We start from the raw sequence: 18117 nt of genomic DNA on the forward strand, positions 1-18117 counted from the left end.
CTATGATGGCATGGTTTATTTATTAACAACCTGGAAAGGTTTTTTGTTTTGTTTTGTTTTTATTTGGCGTAATCACATTTAAATGGGAAAGTTCACAGAAAAGTTTTAATATCCAACTTGGCTTGAGTTATCAGACCTGGCCTCACGGGGCCTACATGACTCTGTAATAATCTAACAATGACATGTAATGATCTAACAATTCTAATGATGGGAACTGGACACAGGTCCCTTGTTGGGCAGGGGAGAGGCAAGATAGAGGGGCCAGGGGCCTCTTTATCTTGGGCCACCTGGAGTCCACCTAATTCCCTTCCCTCTTGCAATAAATGTTAAGGAGGGTGGGACACAGAGGGGAGACTTAGTCTTCCCTCAGCTCATCATATGCTCCTGCAGTGGCAGCTGCTCATCCCCACCTCTTCTTGGGATTTCTTTTTTTTCTTAATTTTAATTGGAGGCTAATTACTTTACAATATTGTAGTGGTTTTTGCCATACATTGACATGAATCAGCCATGGGAGCACATGTGTTCCGCATCCTGAATCCCCCTCTCACCTCCCTCCCCCATCTCCTTGGGATTTCTACAGAATCTCTAACTCTCTCACACACTGTCTTGAGCCCGGGACAGGCATGGCTCCTTTACCAACTCTGTCGTGGCCCACAAAAGAGCCGCATGGAGAACTCTCCCTCTGCCTACTGTGAGATGGGAGTGCCTGTTCACCCCAACTCTCCAAGATTGCTGATATCCCCACCAGCTTCATTTCTTTTATCCTTCGCTCAACCTTCAAACATTAGTCCACCCCGCAGATAGTTTCCATGTGCATCTGTGTGCCCCGTGAGTGTGGTCATTGTGCATGTTGATGAGGGTGCCCTTCCGTGTTCATGTGTCTAGATGTGGGATGAAAGGGCTTCCACGTGCTGGCCTCAGTGTATGAGTGCGCCCCCATGATGAGGTACTAAGTTTGTGAGTGTAGATGAGCCTGCCTGCGTGGCTGCCATCCTATCGCTGGCAGGAGGGCTCCTGTGTGGAGGGCTTCTGCTACCCTGCCCACATCCCATTCAAAGGCGCTCAGCTCAGGTACAGCCCACCTCCAGCCTCCCCCAGAGTCAGCACACACACTCAGCTGCACACACTCTTTCTTTTAAACTCGGGCCCTCTGGACCAGGAAAACAGAGAACCCTAGACAGAGCATCCTCATGTATGGATGTGAGAGTTGGACATAAAGAAAGTTGAGCACCAAACAATTGATGCTTTTGAACTCTGGTGTTGGAGAAGACTCCTGAACATCCTTTGGACTGCAAGGAGATCAAACCAGTCCATCCTAAAGGAGATCAGTCCTGAATATTCATTGGAAGGACTGATGCTGGAGCTGAAGCTCCAATACTCTGGCCACCTGACGGGAAGAACTTACTCATTGGAAAAGACCCTGATGTTGGAAAGATTGAAGGCAGGAGGAGAAGTGGATGACAGAGGATGAGATGGTTGGATGGCATCACCGAGTCAATGGACATGAGTTTGAGCAAACTCCAGGAGTTGGTGATGGACAGGGAAGCCTGGCTTGCTGCAGTCCATGGAGTCGCAAAGAGTCGGACACGACTGAGCGACTGAACTGAACTGAACCAAGAGCATCCTTGCTCCTACAGTTTCCTCTTCCCACCCCCTGCCCTGAGTGGAGAGTCTTCTGTAGTAGATGGACTTGAAGCACTGGCGGGAGCGGCGAGAGGGAGCGGGAGGTAAAGGGGGAGAAGAGCGCTGGATGAGGGGAAGGTCGAGAAAGGCAAACTGAGGACACGCCGCCCCAATACAGAACCTTTGCTGGAGAAGCAGGTCCCACCCACACCACGCCCCTCCCACTCAGGGCGGGGGACGGAGGGTTGGAGATGAAGGTAGCCTGTTTCCACCCAGTCTTCCTTTGGGGTTCTAAGGTCTAAGTTCATGTCTCCTCCAGAATCTGGAGCAGAGAGGGGCAGCTGGGACCCCCTCCTCCAGAGCATCTCACCCCACCCCTCCACCTCTTTCTTCCACCGGGTCCAGGCAGTTGCTGATTGGCTGCGGGGACCGGCGTCCCAGCCCCCCGGCTCCGAGGCGGGAGCCGAGCGAGCCCGAGGTGGGAGGCGCACAAATGGGCTCCGGGAGCCCCTCCCGAGTCCCAGCGCCCAGCGCCCAGCGCCCAGCGCCCAGCGCTCTGCGGGAGGGCTGAGCCGGGATTCCAGGCGGGCAGGTGCGGAGGGGACCGCGGCCAAGGGTAGAAGCAAATCCTGCGGGAAGAGAGGCGCTGCTGCTCCGGCTGCTGCCTAGGCGGTCGCCACCACCGAGCCGGCGTCCGGAGCGGGGCTGGCAGGCCGGGCGCCGAGCCGCGGGGAGCGAGGGGCGCGCTCATGGAGCACACGCACGCCCATCTCGTAGCCAACAGCTCGCAGTCCTGGTCCCCCGGCTCGGCCTGCGGCTTGGGCTTCGTGCCCGTGGTCTACTACAGCCTCTTGCTGTGCCTCGGTTTACCAGGTGAGGGGCGTGGGGGAGAGGGAGGGAAGCCGGGAGCCCAGAGAGTGCGGGGCGAACCCTGCTCAGGGCCCCCGGGCCTGGCCACCTTCTCGGTGAGATCCCTGGCGCCCCCTCTGCAAAAAGTTTACGCCTTTCCGGGCAACTGCGGACATTTCCAGACTCTGGGGGGTGAGAGGAAGTTGCGGTGGCCTGGCAGGGACGGTGCGTGTGTGTGTGTGTGTGTGTGTGTGTGTGTGTGTGTGCGCGCGTGTGCGTCTCAAGAGTGTGCGCGGTGGGCGATGGGCCAGGATGTGTGTGGGGTCGGTGCGAGCGAGCGGGGTTTGAGCTCCTCGGTGTGTATTTGTGTGCGCGACTGAAGGGCTCGGTCAGGCGTCTGTGAGGGGCTCCAGGGAGGGCTGTGTGTGTGTGTGTGTGACTCGACTGCAAGTCCGGACAGATGGTGTCATGGGGGCCTCCCCTCTCCCGTCGCCCCCCAGGTCCACCCAGACTAGGGGCACCTCTGCCCCGCGCCGCCTGACCCCAGGGGACGCTGAAAACCCTGATCCTGGGCACTCTCTTGTTCCGGGGGTTGCTGGGATTGAGCAAGGGATGAGCCCCCTCTGCCACCCTGAGGAAGGCGAGGCTAGGAAGAGTCAGGCTGGCTCCAGGACCGTGCCCTGGACAGGGTAAGGGTGCGGAGGGACATGCGGGCTACCGAGGCCGCCACCGCAGGGGGTCACAGTCTCCTTGAGGACCTGCCTCACCTCTTGGCTTTGCCTCCAGTCCACCGACCCTGGGCAGCTCACTGCTGCTGCAGATGTCTGTCTGGTTCCACAGCTTAGTCTGCTGTCCGAAGTGTAGCTGAGACTTGTACTGAATTCCTGAAGAGCGCTTGGGGTGGGGGGGTGGCAGGGGGCATTGCCGTCGCGGGGAAGTGGGGAGTTGGTGCTTGCCAGGGCACCTGAGGCAAGCAAGAGTTTGGGGGGCTCCAGCTGGAGATGGCCACTTCTTCCAGATAGTCCCTGCGACAGTCCCTGAATCTCTGTGGCTGAAATATTCCTGAAGATCACTTGCGGGCAGATGGGAGAGAGGGACAGAAAGAAATAGGAAAAAAAAAAAAAAATCCAGTCCTACCTAAAGCCTAGAATCATAGCATCATCTACCCTGCTGCCTTCAGGATCCTGGGAACTTGAGAGCTGGATTTCTGAAGAGCCTGGCTGAGATTTCCTTTCCAAAACATTCAACTTGATAGCCACAGCCTCTGCCGTATTTAAATAAATCGCCCCTCTCCCAAATTTGGCAGGTAGGAGAAAGCATAAGTTTGCTAAGACTGAGCCTCTCTGCCAATGAGTGATGAGGCTTTTATTACTAACTAATTGCTCTGGCTGCCCTGGCAGAGAGCTAGCCTGATTCGCACTGCTGGGGTGGCGGGCACGTGTCCTGTAATTACCCCAAGCTGGGATCGATTTAGGCCCAGCTCCCACCTCCCCGCCCCCACCCCCTGGCCCTCCTGAACCTCTCCAGAACTGTCCTTTGAGGAGTGTTTTTGAGAAGGTTACTTATTTGATGAACCACAGAAATGACAGAGCCCCCTTTCCTTTTAGCCCTCATACCAAGAGTATATCTGACTCCCATCGGTCACCCCTCCATCCTCTCTTTAGACTGAAGTTACCACTCTCTCAGGCTTTTCTTCTGAAAACCCCTTGAGGCACAGAACCATAGAGACAAGGAAAAGCTCTCAGGGTCCAGAGCAGAGAAATGAGGATGGGGAGAATGAGGGAAAGCTCAGATCTTCAAACCCCTCAAGGTGGGAGTCAAGGTACTGCACATTTACAGATTAACTCCCATGCCTGCTAGGACCTTCCTGCCCCTAGCATTGGCACCTGTCTTATGCCAGGCACAGACTCTTCAAGGCTGAGCCCAGGGCTTGGAGATTCAAAAGAGTGAGGAATTTTTATCAGAACTTGGAGGACATTGATGTGTTCATACATTCAGAGTTATGACCACCTACTGTTGTGCCAAGAGCTGAGGAGGTGACTCAGAGACCCCTAAGACACAGTCTCTGAGATCAGGGAGCTCAGAGATGGACGCAGAGGGTCAAACATCCTGGAGAAGAACCACTGGAGAGGCCAGGCTTGCGGGAAGATCATGGGCTGGTAACAGCTTGGTTAATGGCTTGCAAGGTGGCTCAAGGGTGACATCCTTAAGTCATTCTCTCAAAACCGTAAGGACAAAAAATATGTCCTAGTGATTAAGAGTGCAGACTGTAAAATGAAGCAGAGTTGGCTGTTAATCTATGAACTTTTTAATGTCTCCATGCCTTAGTTTCCCTTTCTGTGAAATGAGCATTATGAGAGTAGCTACCCTTGAAATTGTGGTGAGAAGTAAAGATGTTGATGGAGATGAGGGTGCAAGTCAAGCACTCAGCTCAGTGCCCAACACACCACACATTGATTGCTGCTGTGTGTGCTGCTGCAGTTGTTATCATGAAGCTGATTCAGTTGTAGGAAGGACGGGGGCTGCTTAGCCCTGCCTGAGCTGGAGGAAGGACTTGGAGGCATGCGGAGAAGAGCACTGGGCTCAGTGCCGGCTCCTCCAGCAGAGCTCATTTCAGTATTCCCCGCCCTGCCCCCAGCCCCCAACAATTAGCAAACTCTCACTACCCTACCTCTGAGGCTCAGCTATGCTGGGTGTGAAGTAACAGACTGAAGAGCTTGGTAATATTGTTGAAAACTGAGATTTTAATTGAATCACTTTTCCTGGCAGTGGACTCACCCCAATTTCAAATTCTCACTGTGGTGGTAGAGGGTTAGGGAGTGGCTGTGTGTTGGCAACAGGGGAGCCAGTAGCTAGGGGAAAGCAAGGCTGTTTCTTAGCCCCTTCAGCCTCTAGATTAAGAGGAAGAGCTTGGTAAAGGCCATATGGTCCAATCCCCTGCCTCTAGGAATTCCCCCAGACAGTCTAATTTAACTGGTCTGGTGGAGAATACAGGGATTTCTAACATGGAGTTATAGGCAAAGCTCTGCCACTTGAGAATTCTTACTCTCTGCACCACAGCTTTCCCCACCCATTAAATGGGTGGAGCACACAGGCACTTTATGTTAAGATAACCTATGTTAAAATGGCTTACCACAGTGCCCAGACTGTGGAAAGCACTGTCACTCAATGCCTTCTCCACACTGGATTTGTTTCCTGTATAAAATGCTTCTATTTTTGCACTGAATCCCCCCATGATGTGTACATATCCCGAACATGTTTTACGGAGGAGCAAACTGAGATCCTGAGAAGTGGAGCACCTCGTCTATAGTTGAGCAGTCCAACCAGCATGCAAACACCTGTCCTTCCATTGCATCCAGTACCTTCCTTACTGTTGAGAAGTTATTTCACTAACTTCAGTCCTTCTTGCTGTGTGCTCAGTGAACAAAACTGGTGTCCCAGCTGTTCCTAAAACTCTGTCTCTTTCCTCCTCATTATAAAATAAGCAAGATGTTTCCAACTTTTCAAAACACATACAATAAGCCAACAAAATCGAGTTGGGGACCCTGATTGGGCCAGCTGGGACAAGACAGTGCACAGCAGAAGGCAGTGCAGGAGGAAAAGATGAGCCTGAAATGCTTGAGGAAAGAGAGCAGGAGAGAGGACCAGTGAGCCTGCCTGATAAGGAAGGAGTAATGCAAAGTTATACTGAGATTTGAAAGAGATATTTTTAAAACTTTTCCTTCTAAAAGGCACAATGAATGTTAAGGGAGACAAAGTGAGAGAGATGAAGTCACACAGCAGACGGGAGCCTTTGCCCAATTGCCTGTCTGCCTCTGGGGGTTGGTGCAGGATGAAAGGAGATGATGAGGCTGTAGCCTATCAGGTAGTAAATGCTTTGACATGTGCTAGTTACTGTTGTCGGAGAAGGCAATGGCACCCCACTCCAGTACTCTTGCCTGGAAAATCTCATGGACAGAGGAGCCTGGTAGGCTGCAGTCCATGGGGTCACTAAGAGTCGGACACGACTGAGTGACTTCACTTTCACTTTTCACTTTCATGCATTGGAGAAGGAAATGGCAACCCACTCCAGTGTTCTTGCCTGGAGAATCCCAAGGACGGGGGAGCCTAGCGGGCTGCTGTCTATGGGGTCACACAGAGTCAGACATGACTGAAGCGACTTAGTAGCAGCAAACTGATCTGAGCCCTCTAGATATGTTCTCTTTTGCCTGTAAACATCTTTGAGAAAGTGTAGTAAACAGATTAAGAGTACCCAGTCTGAAGCTGGACTTCTGGAGTTTGAGTCTTGGCTTTGGTACTTAGAAGCTGTGTGACATTAGGCAAGTGACTTTAACTCCTCTGTGCCTCAGTTTCCCCATTTGTAACGTGAGGATGATGACAATAATGGAGTCATAGGGTTCTTGTAAGGATTAAATAAGCACTTAACTCAATGCCTGGCACACAGCAAGCACTCTATAGGTCATTTTTTCATCATTTAAAAATTAGGGAAATCAAGGGAAAATTCCTGACTTGTTTTATGACATCAGCTTTACCCTAATATCAAAACAAGACAAAGATATTATAGGAAAAGTAGCAGCCAATAGTCCTCATGAACATAGACTTAAAAATCCTTAACAAAATATTAGCAACTCTAATCCAGCAATATATGAGAAGGATAATATTGAGTAGGCCAAAAAGTTTGTTCAGGTTTTTCCATAACACCTTATGGAAAACCCAAATGAACATGTGAACCAACATAATACACAACACCAAACTGGATTTATCCCAGGAATATAATATAGTTATATATAGTTATAAAATAGTTCAATATTTGAAAATCATTCACCATTAACAATGTGATTCACCATACTGACAAACTAAAAAAGAAATTCTATATTATCATTTTAATAGATGCAGGAAATATTTGACAAAAGTCAGTATTCATCCATTTGATAAAAAAACTTATCGAACTAGGAAAAGAGAGAGAACTTCTTTAATCTGATGAAGAACATCTATTACCTATAGCTAACATCACATTTAATGATGAAGGATGGAACGCTTTCCCCCTAAGATCTAGAACAAGGCAAGGATGTTCTCATCACTCCTATTCAGCATAATACTGGACGTTTTAGCCAGTGCAATAAGGCAAGAAAAAGGTGTACATGGAGGAAGAAATTAAATTGTTTCTATTCTCAGATGATATAATTGCCTTCATAGAAAATTACAAAGACTCCACAATAGAAGCTCCTAAGGACAAAATTAATGAATTAACACGCTTGCACACTGTTAATATAAAAAACCCTATTGTATTTCTACATATTAGCAATGGAAAATTTGAAATTAATAATTGGAATTAGGGGCTTCCCTGGTGGCTCAGTGGTAAAGAATCCACAAACCAATGCAGGAGACACAGGTTCAATCCCTAGTCCAAGAAAATCCCACATCCCACAGAACAACTAAGCCTGTGCACAACAACTATTGAACCTGTGCTCTAGAAAGCAAGAGCCGCAGCTACTGAGCGCATGCTGCAACCACTGGAGCCCACACGCCTAGAGCTGTGCTCTGCAACCAGAGAAGCCACCACAATGAGAAGCCCAAGCACGGCAACTCGAGAGTAGCCCCGGCTCACCACAACTGGGGAAAGCACTCTCAGGGCAATGACGACCTAGTACAGCCAAAAATAAATAAACAAATAAAACTGAAAAAAAAAACACCCATTTAACTTCAACTCGCTATTGTAAAAAAAAAAAAGAGAAAGGGGGATGAAAAAAACATATTTCCAGCTTCCCTTGAAAAAACAACTGAAAACATTAGACTCTTGTTCCCAAAACAGTAGCAGTCAGCTAGAGCTGAGCAGTAGGCTGCTTTGCCTTTCCTGTGCAACTCTGTGTGTGTGTGTGTGTGTGTGTGTGTATACATGCACATTAACAGGTAATAACATTCATAGTACTTGAAAACCTAATAGTATAGAAAAGGCACACGTTGCAAAGTCTCCCTCCCATTCCCTTTCCCCTGCTCATCAATACCCAAAACCATCCCATCATCACCGCCACACATAAGTAATCACTGTTGTTGTTTTTCAGTCACTAAGTCCTGACTCTTTGCGACCCCATGAACTGCAGCATACCAGGCCTCCCTGTGTTTTGCTGTCTCCCGGAGCTTGCTCAAACTCATGTCCACTGAGTCTATGATGCCATCCAACCATCCCATCCTCTGTCACTCCCTTTTCCTCTTGCCTTCAATCTTTTCCAGCCTCAGGGTCTTTTTCAATGAGTCGGCTCTTCACATCAGGTGGCCAAAGTATTGGAGCTTCAGCTTCAGCCTCAGTCCTTCCAATGAATATTCAGGATTGATTTCCATTAGGAGTGACTGGTTTGATCTTGCTGTCCAAGGAACTCTCAAGAGTCTTCTCCAGCACCATGATTCAAAAGCATCAATTCTGCAGTGCTCAGCCTACTTTATGGTCCAACTCTTACATCTGTACATGACTGCTGGAAAAACCATAGCTTTGACTATATGGACTTTTGTCAGCAAAGTGATGTGTCTGCTTTTTTAATTTAAAAAAAGGGTCTAGTTTCCAATTTATTTCGGTGCATATATACAAGCAAATATGAATAGGGGTTTTTAGTGTATATATACAAGCAAATATGAATAGGGGATTTCAAGTCTCCTTTTTTTTTAATTCTTTTGAGCACATAATACATATCATCTTATATCTTGCTGTTTTCTCACTTCATATATCAATAAGCCAAAACAGTATATATAATGCTTTTTCCTTCTTTAATGAAGAGACGTAGGATTCCATTGTATATTTGTACAATCTATTTAATGGTTACCCCTTCAAAAGAACACATGCACCCCAGTTCGAGACAGTCCCTATGTGGTGCACCTAATTCTCTGCAACCTGTCTGGCCCCTCTTAATTCTCATTTGGCCTTAGGATCCTTGTCATAATAGTGGGAGAAAGAGCATTGCATGAGGAGTCCTGAATTCCAGGCTTGGTTCTTGTAATAACCCACTGTGTGACCTTGGACAAGTCATTCTTAATGAGTCTGTTAAAGGCCCAGGAGAGCTGAACTCTGCTTGTGTTGCTCAGTTGGAGATATGGCCCATTGATGGGATTTAAGCGCAGACCAATGAGGTAGCTATGCTGGAGGCTGTCTGGGCTGGCTTTGGGCTGGAGTCCAGAATAGTAGCTTTGTAGTCCTTGTCTCTGACTAAGAGTTCAATAAATGTTATTAACCTTCTATTCCCTGCATTGTTTTGTGGCAATTTGAAGTAAAACATGCAAAGGCTTCACATGGTCCCTCACACATTGTAGAAGCTCAATAAATAGTAGCTCACATTGTTTTTATTGCCTAACATGTCAGTGTGTTCAAGCATGGTAAACCCCCTAAGCCACAGACTGCTTTGTACATAGGACTTTTCCATAAACGCACAATTCCACTCCAAGTGTACCTACCAGACATGAAGCTCCGTGTCGTAGCAAACTAGGAGAGAATGATCCAATGGATTAAGCAATCAGTGCCATCATAAGCCTAGGGAATTTGTACCCCTAAGAGAGTTGCCTGTGGCTCTGTGAAGCCTCCAAAAATAATATCAGTCCAGGTCATGAAATGGTCTTCAGCTAAAATTAGTGGAGAGAATGACAAGCACCACCAGCAAGTTCACACTACATGCTGCAGCTAGGATGGTGAACAGAAGAGGGAAGAGAGGTGAACACAGATCCTGCCACTCAGCCTCTATGTGGATCTGAAATATGTGGATGATGTTTATAGGAGATGCAGCTCTGCAGTGCTAGAGGTGGGGCAGTGCAGGTGTCTTGAATTCAGATACCTGCATGAGGCAGGCCAACAGTGTGAATAAACAAAATAGGCCAGTTTTAAGAACTGTTTCACTTATCCAAAGAATTATGCTTCCCTGCTGTTTTGCTGAAAACATGTGACTCTTTCAGTCTATTTCCTTTTTTCTCAATGATAGAGACATATATACCAAAAACACTGCCCTTTCCTCTTAATGATTGCTAACACTTATGTAGCACTTACTTTGTGCTGGAGATTCTTCAAAGTACTTTACATACATTCAGTTCAGTTCAGTCGCTCAGTCGTGTCCGACTCTTTGCAACCCCATGGACTGCAGCATGTCCAAATTCCCTGTCCATCACCAGCTCCCAGAGCTTACTCAAACTCATGCCCATTGAGTCAGTGATGCCATCCAACCATTTCATCCTCTGTCGTCCCCTTCTCCTCCCACCTTCAATCTTGCCCAACATCAGGGTCTTTTCAAATGACTCCGTTCTTTACATCAGGTGGCCAAAGTATTAGAGCTTCAGCTTCAGCATCAGTCTTTCCAATGAACACTCAAGACTGATCTCCTTTAGGATGGACTGGTTGGATCTCCTTGCTGTCCAAGGCACTCGCAAGAGTCTTCTCCAACACCACAGTTCAAAAGCATCAATTCTTTATAGTCCAACTCTCACATCCATATATGACCACTGGAAAAACCAAAGCTTTGACTAGACAGACCTTTGTTGGCAAAGTAATGTCTCTGCTTTCTAATAAGCTGTCTAGATTGGTCATAACTTTTCTTCCAAGGAGCAAGGGTCTTTTAATTTCATGGCTGCAGTCACCATCTGCAGTGATTTTGGAGCCCCCAAAATAAAGTCTGTCACTGTTTCCATTGTTTCCCCATCTATTTCCAAAGAAGTGATGGGACCAGATGCCATGATCTTAGTTTTCTGAATGTTGAGTCTTAAGTCAACTTTCTCACTCTCCTCTTTCACATTCATCAAGAGGCTCTTCAGTCCTTCTTCACTTTCTGCCATAAGGGTGGTGTCAGCTGCATATCTGAGGTTATTGATATTTCTCCCAGCAATCTTGATTCCAGCCTGTACTTCATCCAGCCCAGCATTTCTCGTGACGTACTCTGCACATAAGTTAAATAAGCAGGGTGACAATACACAGCCTTGATGTACTCCTTTCCCGATTTGGAACCAGTCTAGCTTATTTAATTCTCATGACAACCCTTTGAGGTCTGGACAATGATTATGCCCATTTTCAGATGAGAACATTGAGACACTTACCCAAGGTCACACAAGTAGAGAATGACAGAGCAGTATTTGGCACTGCTGTCCAGCTTTATTATAAGAAAATGGCAGCGCATGTGCAATGACAGCTGACAGCTGACACTCAGGCTGGGCTGAGAGGTGGGGTGATAGACAGTAGGGAGGAGGAGGACCTAGGGGAGTTAGAAAGTGCTACCACCACTCAGTTTTCCAGCCAATGGTCCAGTGTTGTAAACTGTTCTAAAAACTCTAGAAATCCAGATATTTACATGAAATGCCCAATGTTTCAATGTTGGCACTGAAATTCAAAAATTTTTTAAATCACTATGTGAGCCAGCACCACCTGAGCCAAATCAAACATGTCTGCAGGCTTGATGCAGCCCACCAGGCTGCCAATTCACAAACTCCAAAGTGGGCAGAACTTCAAGAAGGACCAAGAAACATCAAGCAGCTCGCAGTGAATTGCGAATAAAAACAAGCTGAAGGGAGGAGCAAGAAATAATAGAGATGGAGACCAAAAGAAAGTGTGGGTAAATCAGAAAAGCATAGCAACTCAGAAAACCAGGGACTTGGCATAAACTGGAAGGAAAAGTTCCAAGAAATCCACAGACTTATGCTGACAGTGTCTTGAAAGCCTACCATTTAGGGGGAAGGGAATTGCCCTGCGCATCTGACAATGATCGCTCAGTGGTCCCCAGACATGGATTCAGGTTCTAAATTCGTGGCTTCTATTGGTAGGGCTCTAGCAGATTGCTCAAAGCTCTCTGAGCCTCCACATTCCTCTCTGCAGAGAGAGTGGAACAGTGCCTTTCTCACAGGGTTGATGGTATGGACAAAATGAGATAATTTGAGACTAGCCAGGGCCCAGAGCCTGCCACTCCATGGTTGCTGGGTTTTGGTGAATCTAAACACTCCCATTTCCCAAAATGAGGAAACTGAGACCTCACCCAAAATCACAGTGCTGGGAATGACCGAGTCTGAACCAGAACTTAGTTTTTCCAAGTCTTGCTTAGTTCACTTCTTACAAGGTCGCATGCGAGTGGTCTCTGACAAGGAAACAAAGTGATGAGTAAAGGAGCAAAAGGCTACTTTTAGAGCTAAGAGTGATCGTCTAGATGCGGAGGAGAGGTGTGGGTTGGTGGGGGCGCAGGGGGGGCCGCTGGTCCTGTTGTTGTTTTATGTAGGATTATTTTAGGTGGTACAAGGCTGCAGCATCAAAATCCCTTTTCAGTTTTCTTAATCCTTCTAATTCCATCAAAGGGAGAGTCTCAGCTAGGTGCCAGTGTGTCTTTAACACCTTTTCACATGTGCTAAAAATCTTCCTTTCTAGCAGACACAGAGCAGACCTAGAGCTCAGCACCTCGGCAGGAAGCAGTATCTAGCGAGAATTTAATGTCACTCTTGTATTGTCATTGTATTTATTTTTAAGGCTACGTTTTGTTTACAACAGGGAGGTGGGTTTGTTTGTGACATGTACGATTGTCACATGTCCATGCTATCCAGTATAGTCACCGCCAGCCACATGTGGCTATTGAGCACTTGACATTTAACTAGTACAACTTGCAGAACTGAGTTTTTTATTTCATCTCATTTCAATTAATTTACAATTAAAATCTGATACTCGACTCAGTTATTAGAAAATAACTGTTTGTTTGGAACAACGTGAGTATGTAAGTCTATCCTTTCAGCTGTACATTTCATGACATCTAAACAGATCAAGGATTTTCAGTGAAAATTTAGCATCCATAGAGGGATGTGCAGGAAGTATAAAAAAATACAATAGACTTTGGACATTTAGTATGAAAAAAGAGTTAAATATCTGGATAATTTCCATTGATTACATTTTGGATGAATCAGGTTAAATAAAATATATTGTTAAAATTAATGTCACCTGTTTCTTCTTATTTTTTTCTAATGTGGCTTCTAGAAACAATGAGAGTGCATATGTGGTTCACATTACATTTATATTGGACAGTAGTACTGTATAAAGTATAAATACAAGAAAAAATGCATATCACTTTAAAACAAGATGTCAAATAAATAATAGTACACAGGACACAGAATATGGCAAAAGTTACAACATTAATGGGTCAGTTACTAAAATCTGGGGAACACTGATCTAATAGAATGCTCTTGATGAAGCAACTGAGACCCAGACAGGGCAAGTTACCCAAAGTTTCATAGCTAATTAGGGGTGACCTTGACCCCAAACCTTCCAGATTCCAAATTAAGTAAGGTTTGACCACAGCAAGGGGAATAACCCTGTCAGCTCCACCTCCACCAAAGGAAACGTAAGGCAAGTAGAATTGCCGGGTGGGGAGGAGGTGGCTACCCTGAGTCCCAGTGGAATTCAAAGGGAAGGAACCTCTCTGTATGGATGACTTAGGAGCTTGGCCTTCCTACCAAGTGAAAGCAGAATGATTGGGACTTCTCTTGAGGAAAGGCATGACCAGCTGAACTACACTGAGGGGAAAGTAGGCTTTTATCCCAAAGATATATATTCACTTTGCCCCATGACAAAGAAGGATGAGATGAGAAACCAGACAGCACAGTTCCATTCAGAGAGCATCTGCACTCATTGATTCACTAATCCACCCATCCCTCCGTCCATCCACCTGTCCATGTAACTGGCAGTGCCAAGTGCCAGGCACTATACTGGCATGCAGTAAACCAAAAGAGATCCCTGCCTTGCCTTTGTGTGCATGTGCACACAACCATAAACACACACACACACCAACACGTACATACAGAGATGGGGAAAACCAGCATGTCCAGAAACCCTAATAAATGTTAACAGTCATCTGTGAAAAGATCTTGAAGCAGAGAAGGGCACGTGGTGACCTGCACATATAGGGAGCCTCAAGGGGAACAGCTGAAACCCGAGGCTGAGGAAAGAAAGGATGGAAGGATGAGGACAACAGGAGCCGGCTGTGAAGCCACCCTTCAGGAGGCGACCCGGTGCCCGCACAGCTGAACAGAAAAGGCACTCAATTCTGGGAGTAAGGTGGCTGAGGCAAGGCGAGCGCATAGTGTGAGGTGCAAGCAGAAGGGAACAGAAAGCCAGAGCTTCATTAAAACCATGCACACCGATCCTGAGCTGGGACAACACACTCTGCAGTGTGAGGACTGATGTGTCCACTAGCAACTTCTATCCTTCCCCATTGTTTGCTCTTGCTAGAGCTCAGGGAGCTGCTTTTTGCCACAGACATTTCTTACCATTTTCAGCTAAGTGCAGAGCAAGCTATCAGCCATATCTCTTCAACTGAGGGCCTCTACACACACACACACTCACAAACAGACACATAGACACACACATACAGACATGCATACATATATCCACCCCCACCGCCACCCCCACCCCCCCACAGACACATAATCCATAGTCAAAGGAAAAGAATGGCCTGTGATTCTCTTCTGGCTGCAACCCTTGCTTTTAGCATTCCTGGCCTCACCCCACGGTTCAGCTCCACAGAACCTGCTGACAAGGGCCATCATCTGCCTCTTGAAAAAAACCAGCAGCATCCTTGGAAGGTGGTAAAACAGAGCGGTGATTGCAAGGGCCACTGCTGTGAGGAGGGGGTGCTGCTGCTGCTGCTAAATCGCTTCAGTCGTGTCCGACTCTGTGTGACACCATAGACGGCAGCCCACCAGGCTCCTCTGTCCCTGGGATTCTCCAGGCAAGAATACTCGAGTGGGTTGCCATTTCCTTCTCCAATGCATGAAAGTGAAAAGTGAAAGTGAAGTCGATTAGTCATTTCCAACTCTTCGCAACCCCATGGACTGCAGCCTACAGTCCATGGCTCCTCCGTCCATAGGATGTTCCAGGCAAGAGTACTGGAGTGAGTTGCCATTGCCTTCTTCTCCAAGGAGGGGATGGATGTGCCTTAAAGGAATCACAGGCCCCGCAAACTCTTGACCTTCACAGAGCACATGTCCGCCCTCCACACCCAGGATCCTTCCAGAACTCCACTGCTCATGGTCAGAGGCATCACAGAACAATGGTTTAGGAATTAAGTGCCATCTTGCCAGTTGTGAGGTTTTTCCCCATCTTCAAGCCTTGGTCTCCCACTGCGCATGTGTCTGAGGAGCCCCTGTCAGGTGCCAGGCACCCCTGTGGGCACTAAGGGAGGCAGCAGGCCCTCCAGGAGGCACACAGAAGTGACAGGATAACAGTGCAGCCACAAAGTCACATTAGATGCTGATGCAGTCTGAGAGGGTAAGACGTGGCAGAGAGAGGGGTGCAGAACAGGGCTCCCCGGAGAACGATGTCTGAGCAGAGGCTGGAATGACAAGAAGGAGGGGCATGGCAGCTGGAAAGGAAGGGGCAGGCAGAGTGTGAAAGCGGGGGAGGGGATGCGCTGCTCGAGCTGGAAGGCAGGGCTGGGGGGCTTGAACGTGATGCCGAGAGGTGGGAACCAGGGAGTCGCAGGCTGGACGGTGTGGGCCTTTGGGGTCGATGAGGCGCTTGGGTTTTACTCTAAGTGTTGCAAGAGACACTAAGTAGGTGACATGACCTAATTTGAGTTTTTCAAAGAACTGTCTGGCTGCTGTGAGAAGAATGGAGGGAAGGTGGTGGGAAGGGAGAGGCTGAGGAGGTGGCTGCCGTGGAACGGGGTGTGAAGGGCCTCCGGGAGCTGGCACAGGGCAGGGCATGCGGTGGGAGTGTGGGTCAAAGGTCACGTTTACAGCCCACCCCACATCCCACTCCTGCCCCATCCACCATCTCCTCCGTCTCCAAGTAAAACAGGCAGCCAAGAGAAGTGAGCCAACTGGGGATGTCTTCGGACATGTGCCTGCTCCAGGACGGTGTGGGACCCTGCGCTGTAAGATCCCTGATCAGGGTCGTGGCCCTGGGTAAGTCCCGCTGATGACCCAGCTGTCAGTTGCAGAGAGTTCTGATCAGAGAGGAGGCGACTGCCTGGGCGAGAACAGTAAGTCACCTTCAGCTCTGTCACTTGACAAAGGAACGGGATCGAGTTGTGGCCGGCGTGGCAGCAGGACGTCATCATCATGGCTGCACTCAGCTCTGAGGCCTAGGGTCCAGCAGGAGGAAGGGAGTAATGTCCCCAGGACTGTGGTGGAGAGGCTGAAGACAACGTGACCACGGACGGAGAGGTGTGTGGAAGACGGAAGAAAGGGCTCTTGGATCTTCTCAGAGGAGACCTTCTGGCCAGAAGAGGCGGAGTCTGAGAAATGAGATGACCTTTTTTTTCTTAATCACTGCCAGCACTAAATGCTGGTCAGACGCTTGCTGGTTAACACCCTCCTCAAGCCCCTTGTTTCACTTCCGGAAGAGGTCTAGACCGGGGGTCACAGCTTCCGGCGGCCGACTGGAAACTCCGACCTTTCAGAATATGAGAGAAGCCTATTCAAGGTTTTCTTAAAAAGTAGCACCTTCCCTATTAACTTTCAGAGAGAAGTTCATAACAATTCACATGTCTCATGACTCTTAAGAAATTTTAAAGTGTGGCCAAACTGAACTCTCCCAGACTGTTATCAAGCGGCCAAAACCAGGAAGCCGTGAACACCTTTGCAGGGAGCTGGTGCTGTGCAGTTCACTGCAGCCCCACCTCTTCCCTTACTCACGCCCAAGACAAAGATTCTTTTCTTCTACCTGGCCTGTGTCTCTCACTTGGGTCCTCTGCCTGGCCCCTCTAGGATTTTGAATTTTCTGTGTTAATGCCTTTCCTCAAATGTAACTTTGTATACACTACAGACACACCTCCATGTCCATTTACGCCCTCACACTTATGACTGCATAGCCACCTTCCAACCATTCTAAATGCTTTATTGCAAGAAAAGTTGCTAAGACCTGGATTTGAGGCCCACTGGACTTTCTGGGTGTATGTAGTTAACTTCTCTCTCTCAACCTCTATTTCCAGATCTATTACATAAGGTTAAGAGTACCCACCTTGCTGAGAATATATGACATCATGTACATCAAAGGTGTTCAGTTCAGTCACTCAGTCGTGTCCGACTCTTTGCGACCCCATGAATCGCAGCACGCCAGGCCTCCCTGTCCATCACCATCTCCCAGAGTTCACTCAGACTCACGTCCATCGAGTCAGTGATGCCATCCAGCCATCTCATCCTTGGTCGTCCCTTTCTCCTCCTGCCCCCAATCCCTACCAGCATCAGAGTCTTTTCCAATGAGTCAATTCTTCGCATGAGGTGGCCAAAGTACTGGAGTTTCAGCTTGAGCATCATTCCTTGCAAAGAAATCCCAGGGTTGATCTCCTTCAGAATGGACTGGTTGGATCTCCTTGCAGTCCAAGGGACTCTCAAGAGTCTTCTCCAACACCACAGTTCAAAAGCATCATTTCTTCGGCACTCAGCCTTCTTCACAGTCCAACTCTCACATCCATACATGACCACAGGAAAAACCATAGCCTTGACTAGACAGACCTTAGTCGGCAAAGTAATGTCTCTGCTTTTGAATATACTATCTAGGTTGGTCATAACTTTTCTTCCAAGGAGTAAGCATCTTTTTACTTCATGGCTGCAATCACCATCTGCAGTGATCAAGGGTGTAGCAGGTGCTTAATAAATAACGCTGACAAGGATTTCCTATCTGATCCCCACCTGGGCTCTTAGGCTGCATAA

General features: G+C 47.9%; 1 protein-coding gene across 1 annotated transcript in view; it reads left to right on the forward strand.

The window, feature by feature from the left end:
• The first annotated feature begins 2372 nt into the window (after positions 1-2372).
• The window catches only part of GPR139 (G protein-coupled receptor 139), a 43293-nt gene continuing 27548 nt past the window's right edge, over positions 2373-18117 (forward strand). The window contains exon 1 of the mRNA XM_052636230.1: positions 2373-2496. Coding sequence (XP_052492190.1) covers positions 2373-2496 — 124 coding nt within the window. The remainder of the gene's footprint in view (positions 2497-18117) is intronic.

This window comes from Budorcas taxicolor, chromosome 2, assembly GCF_023091745.1.
Source record: "Budorcas taxicolor isolate Tak-1 chromosome 2, Takin1.1, whole genome shotgun sequence".
In the NCBI taxonomy this organism is placed as follows: Eukaryota; Metazoa; Chordata; class Mammalia; order Artiodactyla; family Bovidae; genus Budorcas; species Budorcas taxicolor.